We start from the raw sequence: 12613 nt of genomic DNA on the forward strand, positions 1-12613 counted from the left end.
CAGAACAGGGCATGAAGTGGCCTTCTGGAGGGAGCACTCATAGTGTTTTGGTTCTTGATCTAAATAAGAAATGATACACCCTCGTAAAGTGAAATTTGAACCTGATGAGAACTTAAAACCTTTCAAAAATACTAAAATGAATAGATATATTATGGAATAAAATTTGAAATACTTAAGAATTTTTAAAATAAGGTATCAGAGTCAGACTTCTAGGGGAGTGAGATTGTTCTCTGCTATGTAGGGTCTTTGGGGTAATTTTGAAAAGCCCTAGGATTTGTGATGATGCATGGAATTTCCTTTTTCTTTTTAAAAGATAAAGCCCTGGTCACCAAAACCATGCTACAGGTTTTGAGTGAATGTGTATCCCATCTCTGGGTTTCTTCTCATTAATTCATTAATCATATTCTTCTTTTTTTCCTTTTCCCCCTCCACCTTGATATGGTGTATCTTAGTATATTCATGTTTCATTTACCTTTTTCTTGAGAGTAGTCGTTTATAATTCTCTATTTGTTGCCACTTACTAGTGCTTATTCTGGATGCTTCCTTTAGGGCTCTGGTTCTCAAACTCTTTGACTTTGGGATCTTTTTACACTGAAAAATTGAGGACCCTGAAGAGTTTTGTTTATAGTGGTTATGTTTATCAATATTTATCATTAGAAATCAACACTGAGAAGTTTAAAAAATTTGTATTAATTCACTTAAAGATAGTAATGATAAACCCACTCTGTGTTAACATGAATAAGTTTTATGAAGTATAACTATCTTCCAAAACAAAAACATTGTGAGAAGAGTATTATTGTTTTACATTTTCTGCACATCTCTTTAATGTGCAGAATGTCTAGTTTTTGTTTTTTTTTGTTTTTTTTTAATTTTTTTTTTCAACGTTTTTTATTTATTTTTGGGACAGAGAGAGAGACAGAGCATGAATGGGGGAGGGGCAGAGAGAGAGAGGGAGACACAGAATCGGAAACAGGCTCCAGGCTCCGAGCCATCAGCCCAGAGCCTGACGCGGGGCTCGAACTCACGGACCGCGAGATCGTGACCTGGCTGAAGTCGGACGCTCAACCGACTGCGCCACCCAGGCGCCCCCAGAATGTCTAGTTTTAATGTCTGGCTTGAAAGCTGAATTTTCACCTGCTTTGGTGTTCAGACTTTTGTCAGATACCAGCTGAAGTATCTGAAGAAAATCAAGCCTCGTAACAGATGTGCAGTGGGAACAGGGACGAGTATTCTAATAGCCTTCCACATGGTTGTGGATATTCTTTGATTTATACCAAAATATTAGTGGCAGGTTTTTGTTTGTTTTTTTTTTAAATATCTGTTGTAGTATGAAATCTGAAACCACATGTGACATATATCTAGGTCTGAGTAATAGTTTATTGGTCAGTTGTTCTTTCAAATAAAAATGATGATCCGTGAGGGGTGCCCGTGTGGCTCAGTCTGTTAAGCATCCAGCTCTTGATCTCCGCTCAGGTCACGACCTCCTGGTTCGTGAGATTGAGCCCCGTGTTGGGCTCTGCACTGATGGTCTGGAGCCTGCTTGGGATTCTCTCTTGTCTCTCTCTGCCTCTCCCCAACTTGTACGGGCACTCTCAAAATAAATTAAAAAGATGACCCATGAACAAAGAAGTGGTTAGTTCAGCATACACATCAGTTGCACAAATGGTTTTCCTTGAGCCAGAGTTACCTTATGTGGACTTCCCATTTTGTCACACAGTATTAAAATAAAATGGTGGGCATTCAAGGGTGTATATTTAACAGGTAATTTTTTTTTCCCAACAAAGGTGATTTTAGTGCTTCATCAAGGACATGTTTGAGTAAGCCAGCCTTTTTTTAAAACTGAGTACCTGGTGGTGGCGAATATAATGAGTAGTGCAGAGTGGGGCTGCTGTCCTAATTCGTTCTGTCTGCCGTTGGTCTTGGACCATTGGTGCTAATGCTAGCGCAGTGGACAAATAGTGAATAATGTCTTAGTGTTATGAAAATGGTTCTAACCTTGAGGCCCACGGGGGTCCACAGACCACTCTTGGAACCCTGGGCACTTTGGGCTTTGTCCTTAAGTCATATATTGTGCATACTAAGTATTAATTACTAAAAGAATGTTTAATGAGGGGCTTTACAAAAAAAAGTAATGTTCGAAACGTGCTGTAATGCTTTACTTCTTTTGAAGATACTTCTGCTTTTCCTGTAGGAATGCATCCTGTCAGGTATAATGTCAGTGAACGGAAAGAAAGTTCTTCACATGGATAGAAACCCGTATTATGGAGGAGAAAGTGCATCTATAACACCTCTGGAAGATGTAAGTATTAAGTTACTTGTGCCTTTCATTCTTCGAATCTTTGACTTGTGAATCTCAATTTCACTCCTTATAGATAGGTTTAATTTTGTTTTATTAAATAGATGATCTGTAACCTATTTTTTCAAAAGGGGCTGCTAGTTTAGGGCTTGTAGAAATTTAAGTTGTGACCTTTCCTGCCACCTTGGAGCAGTTACCCGTTATCTCTTGAAGCTAAAGGTATAGACTCCTGATGGATATCTGATATATGCCCAGCACAGTGCCCGTGTTTTCCACTTGGTTTTATGTATTCTCCTAGTTACTTGAAGAGGTGTTTTTATCCTCAGTTTTCAGGTGACAAAATAGTCTGTGTTGTTAACAACCCCAGAGAAGGGCTGGGAACCTAGGTTATATGACTCCAAAGGTGTAGTTCCTTTTGCTCTACTGCCCTGCTTCCTACTTTTCTAGAGCATGGGCACAGGAAGCATTTCCAAAGTGTGTTTTACTAAAAAAAAAAAAAAATCGTGAGAGCAGATGCCTCAAGGGTGAGGAAAGGCAGAGTGATGTAGTGTGGAGGTGCCCACAAGGGCCCCTGATCACCGTGTAGTGTTTTATTTCTTAATCTGAGTGTTTTAAAAATGGATATTCATTTCATTATTGTTTTTTAATTTGTACCTATGTGTTTTAATCAACTCTTCTATTTTTGCTTCTTCTCATGATAAAACAAATAATATTTAAATATTTAAAGCACATACAAAAAGTGTTTTACTAACTTTTTCTCTGTGAGGTTTGTTCAACATCCACACGCATGGATATGAGCTGTACTGTATTTTATAGGAGATCTATAGACATCACCAATTACTTTAAATAATGACTGATAAAATAGACTTCATATTTTTATCAAAAATTTTTTCTGTATTCAGGCCTACAGAAAAGTTGAAAGAATAATAACAATGGATCAACCTTCCATCTGGATTTAGCGGCTGACATTTTTCAATATTTGCTTTGTCTTTTTTTGTTACTGGGTTGAGTCCTTAGAAGTAATAGACATCATGATACGTGACCTGAATCTTTCAGCATTCACTGGCTAAGAATAACATTCTCCTATGTAATCATGGTATCATTCGTTATCATGTTTAAGAAAAATTAACCGTAATATCCAGATCATACTCAAATTGCCCACTGATGCTAAGAATGTCTTATATTGTGTATGGTGGTGGTTTTTGTTTGTTTTGTTTTTTTAAATGTTTATTTTTGAGAGAGAGCACGTGTGTGCGAATGAGTCAGGGAGAGGCGGGGAGAGGCAGGGAGAGGCAGAGAGAGGGAGACCGAGAATTCGAAGCAAGCTCTGCACTGTGTGTGCAGAGCCCGACTCGGGGCTCAAACTCAAGAACCATGAGACCATGACCTGAGCCGAAGTCGGACTCTTAACTGACTGAGCCACCCAGGCATCCCCCCGCCCCTCTTTTTTTTGAACCAGTTTAAATATTGCCTTTGGTGTGGTTTCTCTTTATTCTCTTCATCTACAAAAATCTCCTCACTTGTTTTTCCCTTTTGAAAAGTTCAAGCTAGTTTATAATAAGAAAGCATTGCTGTGTGTGTACCTCATATTGCATCATATCAGAGGCACATAAATGTCTAGATTTCCCCACTGTTCATGATGCTAAGTTTGACCCTAGTTAAGGTGATGACCACCACATCTCTCCATTGAGAATAATCTGTAGAGTGATACGTTGGCACCATTCCTTCTACACTTAGTACGTTTATTAATCTTCAGTAAGATGAGCAAGCTGCCTTTTTTCTCCCCCAGTGAATATACTCAAGGACTTGGGGATTTTTATGAGTAAACATATACCAACTTTGTCTATTCACTTCCACATTAACAATAAAATCCATGAGTTCAAATGAATATTCCCAAATTTTAGACTGAAAGCTTCTTTCTTTCCCTTTCTTTCTTTCTTTCTTTCTTTCTTTCTTTCTTTCTTTCTTTCTTTCTTTCTTTCTTTCTTATGTTTATTTTTGAGAGAGAGAGAGAGAGTGCGAACAGGGGAGGGGCAGAGAGAGAGGGAGACACAGAATCCCAAGCAGGCTTCAGGCTCCGAGCTGTTTGCACAGAGCCCAATGCGGGGCTAGAACTCACGAACTGCGAGACCATGACCTAACCGGAAGTCGGATGCTTAATTGACTGAGCCACCCAGGCGCCCTTGAAAGCTGCTTTTTATCTAGAGCTCCTACTCAACTCACTTATATACATTATAAATTAACTGGAACTAACTTTGTCTTGTTTGATTTGAAGAATCCAGAATTTAGTTTTAACTCCTTACATCACTACAGAAGCAAAAGTAAGCCTTTTCGGGCGCCTGGGTGGCACCAGTTGAGCATCCGACTTCAGCTCAGGTCATGATCTCACGGTTTGTGGGTTTGAGCCCCACGTTAGCCCTCTCTCTGCCCCTCCCCTACTTGTGTGCGCGAATGCGTGCGCTCTCTCAAAAATAAACAGTAAAGAGAAAGTAAGCCTTTTGTTAGCTTTTTATTCAGGAGAGAATGAGTTTAAGTGATTTCTACAGAAGCACCTGGGTGACTCAGTCTCATGGTTTGTGAGTTCGAGCTCAGAGCCTGCTTCAGATCCTCTCTCTCTCTGCCCCTCCCCTGCTCGTGCATGCACTCTCTCAAAAATAAATAAACATTTAAAAAAAGATTTCTACAAATAAGGGGTATATCTACAGAGCTATGTGTCATTGACAAGTTGTTTTGTGTTATTATTTCCTGCTAGTAAGAAATACCTACCCCTGTAATACTTATTTTATCATTCCTTAGTTTAGTAATATATTTAATTTAGATGTGTATTGGAACTTCTCTAAAAATTTTATCTGATAAAAAATGACATGCCCTTGTTACATTGAATAGTTGCATAGCATAATGAAAATTTTATTACATTATGGGTAATTTTTGTCTTGGTTTTAGTTATACAAGAGATTTAAAATACCAGGAGCACCACCAGCATCAATGGGGAGAGGAAGAGACTGGAATGTTGACTTAATTCCTAAGTTCCTTATGGCCAATGGTAAAGAATTCTAACTGAAATTTATGCCATTGAATCTGGTTTAAAAGTAGAAACTAACTCTTGACAGAGAGCATTATTCCAGGTATGTGAAAATAGATTTTGTTGAATGGCAACAGTTTGGTGAGTATAATATGGTCCATTAGAGGCATCTGGAGTCCATAAAAATGGAGGGGGAGGGTGACTCCTTTGTAGTTGGTTCTGGAGGCGCAAACTTAGGATGTGGCACAGACTCTTCTTAAGGGGCTTTGGTGATGGTCTTAGATAACTGCGCCTTCAGAAACAGGGTTTTTTCTAGTTTGGAGGCTTTTAAAACTTTTTTCTCCACACATTTTCTCATTTTTAATTAGAAGGGCAAAATTGCTATGATATTAGTGCCTTTTTCTGAAATGACATCAAAAAACCAAGTTGTTGGTGTGAAGTCTACGGCCCATGTGTAAAAGTCTGAGCCACCCTTTCCCTTTTTTGGTGTTTTATTTATTTTTTTTGGTTTTGAATTTATATTCTACAGTTCTTTGCTTTCATTCTTTTTAAGTTCCCCCCCACCGCCCAAGTAATCTCTACTCCCAGCATGGGGCTTGAACCCACAACCCTAAGATCAAGAGTCACACATTCAGGAACCCCTGGGTGGCTGAGTCAGTTAAGCATCTGACTTGGGCTCATGTCATGATCTGGCAACTTGTGGGTTTGAGCCCCACGTGGGGCTCTGTGCTGACAGCTCAGAGCCTGGAGCCTGCTTCGGATTCTGTGTCTCCCTCTCTCTGCCGCTCCCCTGCTCACACTCTGTCTCTCAAAAATGAAAAAGTGTTTAAAAAAAAAAAAAGTCACTCTACTGACGGAGCCAGCCAGGTGCCCCTATAGTTTCTTTTAATGGAAAGATCTTTGAATTTTCTCTGAAATTTAAAGTTACCTTTTTGAAATTCTTTTGAAGTAAATTATAAGCACTTTTTAAATTACATAAGTAATGAAATCATTTTATTAAAATTAGAAAACACAGATAAGCAGAAAGGAAGTAAAATTTATACAACCAGAATCTCACCATCTAGAATTATGGTGAATGTTTTGGTATATGACTTGCCAGGCTGTGTGTGTGTGTTGAACCTCACTGTACAGCCCTAGAAGTGTGGGGATCAAGGCAGTAACTTCTTAAGGCTTTGATTTTCTATTGCCCACTGTGACTCTCACCAGACGGCTGTGAGGCTGCACCTTTCCTAGTACCTTTATCAGTCCTAAATATCACTCATTTTAATTTTTGTCACTTTGTCATACCAAAAGGCAAAATAATGGATTCTTAAAAAGTATCTGAGAGTAAAATGATTTCTAGATGTTTATTGGCTTATGTATATATTTTTTAAAGTTTATTTTTGAAAGAGAGAGTGCACACATGCACGCACATCACGGGGCAGGGCAGAGAGAGAGAGGGAGAGAATATCCCAAGCAGGTTCCGTGCTGTCAGTGTGGAGCCCGACATGGGGCTCGATCCCACAAATCATGAGATCGTGACCTGAGCCAAAATCAGGAGTCTGAAGCTTAACCTTAGACTGAGCCGCCCAGGACCCCCGGCTTTCATAGTCTTTAGTGAATTGGCCAGCCTTGTGCTTTGTATGTTTTTCTTTTGAGGTTTTAAAATATTTCCTTATTGATATGAAAGAGCTCTTATTATAAAGGCTATTGAATAAATACTCTTTTAATGAATGTTGAAGATATCTCTTCTGGTTTGTGATTGGTTTTATATGTAATTGTGTTAGAGTTTTCTTTCATACACAGGCTTTTAATTTTCGTGTAGTTATATAGGTTGATCTTCTTTTTATTCTTTTTGATTTGGAAGGGTATGTTTAAAATTTTTCTCTTTACCTCAAGGTTAACAAATACTAATATTTGCTATCACTGGTTTTATAGTTTTATTTTTTCACTGTGTAAGTAAATTCACCTATTTTATAAGTTAATTTACCTGTTATCCTGTTTGAGATTAAGCCTCTGTACTTTTTTTATTATTCAGTAATCTCTACACCCAATGTGGGGCTCAAATTTGTGACCCTGAGATCAAAAGTCTCATGCTCTGCTGAGCCAGCCAGGCGCCCTTTCTGTTATCCTGTTCGAGATCTAGAGATTGAGATTTATTTTTTTATTTTTATTAAAATTTTTTTAATGTTTATTTATTTATTTTTATTTTTTAACGTTTATTTTTGAGACAGAGAGAGACAGAGCATGAACGGGGGAGGGTCAGAGAGAGGGAGACACAGAATCCGAAACAGGCTCCAGGCTCTGAGCTGTCAGCACAGAGCCCGACGCGGGGCTCGAACTCACAGACTGCAAGATCATGACCTGAGCTGAAGTCGGCCGCTTAACCGACTGAGCCACCCAGGCGCCCCTTTAATGTTTATTTTTGACAGAGATCATGAGCAGGGGAGGGGCAGAGAGAGAGAGAGGGAGACACAGAATCCAAAGCAGGCTCCAGGCTCCGAGCCGTCAGCACAGAGCCCGACGTAGGGCTCGAACTCACAGATGGTGAGATCATGACCTGAGCCGAAGTCGGACGCTCAACTGACTGAGCCACCCAGGTGCCCCGAGATTTATTTTTTTAAATGATTATTCAGGGGGCCCTGGGTCACTCAGTTGGTTAAGCGTCCGACTTCGGCTCAAGTCATGATCTCACAGTCTGTGAGTTCGAGCCCTGCGTCGGGCTCTGTGCTGACGGCTCAGAGCCTGGAGCCTGCTTCGGATTCTGTGTCTCCCTCTCTCTCTGCCCCTCCCCTGCTCATGCTCGCTTGCTCTCTCTCTCTCTCTCTCTGTCTCTCAAAAACAAATAAACATTTAAAAAAATCTTTAAAATGGTTATTTATTTGTCCCTCAATACCATTTATCTTTTCCACTTTTATTTGAACTTTTATAATATATTACATTTTTATATATGGGTCTCTTTTTTCCCCTCTAATTTGTGGGTTAATTAATATAACTGTACAATTTAATATTTGCTGCATAAAGCTGAAACTTTGTTTTTTGTTTTCAAAAAAAATTCTTTTGATTGTCCTGGTGTTTTTATCCTTTCGAATGAGCTTTAAAATAATTTTGGTTTCTCAAAGAAGTTTGCTGTTTTTAGTATACCTAAATTTCTTTTGTTTATAGACAGATAATATTTCAAATTGTATGCCTGGTTTATTCTTTATCTGAAACTAATGTTCATCTTAATACAAATTGAATAATACAAACTGAATGGCACAAATTCTTGAAAAATTTTCCCTATTAGTTGCCTCTCTTTAAAACATAATAAGAATTTAAGGAAACTCGGACCTATTTGCAGTAGTACTCTAATTCTAAACTTCATATGTACCTCTAATAATTATTAATACAGATTTTACAAAAGCAAGTTGATAAAGTTATTAATCTTGAAGTTGTAACATTAAAAAAGATAGTTCTAAATATGCTAAGCAACAGGTATGCGTTCTGATTGTCCCATGTGGAATGTGGCATTGGAGACTTTTTTGGGCAGGAGTTATTGGACAATGTTAAGAAAAAACTAGGAGGCCGTCGGTACAAGCCAACAATAAATGTACTTTTATTCCTGCTCGTTTTTGGAGGCAGTAAGATTTAAGTTACGGTTGGAATTGTGGGACTTTTCTAGGTCAGCTGGTGAAGATGCTGCTTTATACAGAGGTCACCCGCTATCTGGATTTCAAAGTGACTGAAGGGAGCTTTGTCTATAAGGGAGGAAAAATCTACAAGGTTCCTTCCACCGAAGCAGAAGCCCTGGCATCTAGTAAGTAATTTTATTTTATTTGCTCAGAATAATGAGATTTTACAGTGGAAGGGAATCTTAGAGATGAAATGTAACGTCCCCTGTTCTGACACCCATCCACTCACTCGTCCAGTCAGCAGTGTTTGCTGGATGTGCGTTAAGTGCCACACACTGTTCGGAGCAGTTGCTGGATCATCAGCCAAGAGGACGTTCAAAAACCCTGCCTTTGGAAGCTCAGAGACAGTTGAAGTGACTGTGCGTCGCATGGAGCTTGTGGCCTGTGTAGGTTCCCAGTGCTTGTTTCGTAGGAGTAGTTCGGAAGAGCTGGTGTTTTTCTGAGCGTTTCCTGTGCGCTGGGCTCTGTGCTAAACACTTCACGTTCCTTTTCTTATTTGGAAGAATCTTCTAGATGAGGGAACTCAGACCTGAGGTCGAGCAGGTAAGCAGCAGGATTAGGAAGGAAACTCTAGAGGAATCTAGAGCCTGTGAACTTAATCACAGTGCTAAGCTGACCACCTTCGCCTTACTGTCCAAACTGCTGAGAAAGAAAAGAACTTTGTTCTGGCGAAACTAATCTTCTAATTGGTGCCGTTGCCGTCCTCTGAAATCTCTTTTTTTTTAGGAATTTCTGGTGAGTATGGAGTAGATTGAATTCTTTGCCCAAAATTATTTCGTCTCTTGGCTCAGCGAAAGATAGATAACCTGTTAACATTTTCTATTCCTGCCTCTCTTAAATAGCAAACACTTTCCTAAGAGATATTCTGTCTTTGAAGTTGGGGCGCCTGGGTAGCTCAGTTGGTTAAGCGTCCGACTTCGGCTCAGATCATGATCTCGCGCTTCTTGAGTTCAACCCCGTGTCGGGCTCTGGGCTGACAGCTCAGAGCCTGGAGCCTGCTTCGGATTCTGTGTCTCCCTCTCTCTCTGCCTCTCCCCCACTCAACACACTCTCTCTCTCTCTCTTTCTCTCTCTCTCTCTCTCTCTCTCTCTCTCTCAAAAATAAACATTAAAAACAAATAAAAATAAAGCTGAATTAGTGGCGTAATCATGGGTTAGAAATTATTCTAAATGACAGTTTTATCTAAATAACATGTTTTCATAGAAGTAAGAGTTCAGCAGTTTGAAGAGTATCTTAAAGTTTGTATTCTAAATTTTTATTCTCTCTTTGAGCTCTTACATATGTTAATTGCTTTAGTTACCTCCTTTATTGAACACAGATTGAAGGACTTACCTTCTGGCAGTTCTGTTTTTCTCTTTCTGATTTGATTTTTTCAAATACGTAAAAATTTATATGCCTCGAAAGTCAAAATTCAGAAGATGTATTTTAGAGTCTTCTTCTGTTCTACTCCAGTCCTTCTACCTGATGGTCATTTTTGTTTTTGGTTTTTCTTTTTTTTCTTTCTTTTAAAGTTTATTTATTGTGAGGGGGTAGGTGGATAGAGAGAGAGTGGCGAGAATCCCAAGCAGTATCTGTGCTGTGAGTGCAGAGTGCCGTGTGAGGCTTGAACTATGTATGACCTCATGACCCGAGCTGAAACCAAGACTCAGATGCTCAGCTCACTGAGCCACCCAGATGCCCCATTCTTTTTTTTTTTTTTTTTTTTGAGAGAGAGAAGAGAGAGCGAATGTGAACATGAGTATGAGCAGGGGACGGTCAGAGAGAGAGGGAGAGAGAATCCGTGCTGTCAGTGCAGAGTCCAACGAGGCCCTCGAACTCATGACCCTGAGATCACGACTTGAGCCGAAACCAGGAGTCAGCCGCTTAACTGACTGCGCCCCTCGGGTGCCCGTCTGGTTTATCGTTCTCCTGTTTCTTTTTCCAAAAATAAGCAAATATGTTTATGTATCTATTTTTGTGGTTAGATTTATTGAGGTATAATTTACGTACAGTAGAATATACCTGTTTTGGTATACAGTTCTATGAATTTTTACCAGATCTCTACCTTAACAGCAACTGGCTTTCTATTAATGAGTAGGATCTTGAAGTCAAAATGGCAGGCAGGAACATACTCGGCAGGGGGGCCTGGGTGGCTCAGTCAGTTAAGTGTCCGACTTTGGCTCAGGTCATGATCTCATTGTTCCTGAGTTTGAGCCCTGCATCGGGCTCTCTGCCAGCACAGAACCTGCCTCAGATCCTCTGTCTGCCCCCCGCCCCTCCCCCGCCAGTGCCCGCTTGCTCTCTCTCAAAAATAGACATTTAAGAAGAAAATTCTGGGCACAATGAATGGGATGAGGAAAGTTGTAGAAGTGGGGAAGTTCAGTAGAAAGATGAAAAAGAACAATTTATCATTTTAATAGCTAACATGTTTGGACATTATGTACAGGCATGCGCGTCCCAACTACCTCAGAGGTGTCGTCTAACTTTCTGTAGCCCTTTGCTGTCACTCTGTGAGATGTGGGTGCCGTTGTCTTTATTTTACAGATGGGAAAACTATCTTTTACAGGTACACAGGTGTGAAAGAAAAGCTCGAAGTAGAGCTCATGACTGATGGAACTGGTGTGAGGCCAGATTTGTCTGACTCTATCTAGGACCCTGCACTCTCAACGTATATCCTGTATAGTATAAAAATACAGATTTTTAAAAGATATTTTAACAAGTATCATATACTCTGTAGTCCTTTTTTTTTTTTTTAACGCTAAACATTGCTAGTTTCCATCCCAGTTTTTTCTCATATAATATGCCACTCTTCGCCACTTTTCTTTGGAAATTCTGATTTGTCAAGATTAGCCTGTGTGTAATTGTGTGGCAGCCAGACTAGACAAAGTACTCGAGGTGTCGTCTGCTCGCTCAGTGTCCCTGAGACTGTTTCTTTTCTAGCGTGTGTTACTGTTAATGTCACCTGAGTTTACGTTGGCTTTTTAGGAGCCGTGTACGCTGTTCTTGTGGCAGTTGATGATACCAAGTAAAACCTTAAGGTTCCAGTAAATACCTGTTGGTCAAGCATTATGTTAATCAAACAGTGACATGACAGGTGTATCTTTGATTTCTGAAGTAATGTTGAACATATGTATTCAGAAATGTTTGGAGAAGTTTTCATGAACGGCTTTGAAATGTGTCTGGCAAAGTCTTCTGTCTTCACTTAAATCTTTATTCTCACTCTTAACTGCAGCGAGCCATCTATTTATGTAGAGTACCTTCTTTTTCTTTGTTTTTTTTTTTTTTTCTAAATTTATCTTTAAACATTTTTTAGAGAGGGACGGGGAGAGAGAGAACCTCACGCGGGCTCTGCCGCAGCGTGGAGCCTGACGCGGGGCTCCATCCCAGGACCCTGGGATCACGCCCTGAGCCGAAATCGAGTTGGACCCTTGATGGGCTGGGCCACCCGGGCGCCCCGCCATGGAGCACCTTTACCATTGCAGCGCTGAGGGGCTCTCAGGGCCGCGGCTGTCCGCAGGGGACGTGTCTGCTGTGGGACCCAGCTAGGGGTGTGGAGTGAGGATTCTCTGTGGTGTCCTCTACTTTAGGAGTGTTGTTTCGACGCGAATTCTGCTCTCTGTCAAAAATTCTATTGAAGAATTCAGATTCTTTTTTAATGGAAGTAT

General features: G+C 40.1%; 1 protein-coding gene across 1 annotated transcript in view; it reads left to right on the forward strand.

Annotated features, from left to right (window-relative positions):
• GDI2 (GDP dissociation inhibitor 2) overlaps positions 1 to 12613 on the forward strand; it is a 33901-nt gene that overhangs the window by 6471 nt on the left and 14817 nt on the right. Inside the window, exons 2-4 of the mRNA XM_053895428.1 lie at positions 2192 to 2299; positions 5240 to 5339; positions 8959 to 9093. Of these exons, the coding sequence (XP_053751403.1) occupies positions 2192 to 2299; positions 5240 to 5339; positions 8959 to 9093 (343 nt within the window). The remainder of the gene's footprint in view (positions 1 to 2191; positions 2300 to 5239; positions 5340 to 8958; positions 9094 to 12613) is intronic.

Source organism: Panthera pardus, unplaced genomic scaffold (genome assembly GCF_024362965.1).
Source record: "Panthera pardus isolate Hobbes unplaced genomic scaffold, ASM2436296v1 HiC_scaffold_6, whole genome shotgun sequence".
NCBI classification, from domain to species: domain Eukaryota; kingdom Metazoa; phylum Chordata; class Mammalia; order Carnivora; family Felidae; genus Panthera; species Panthera pardus.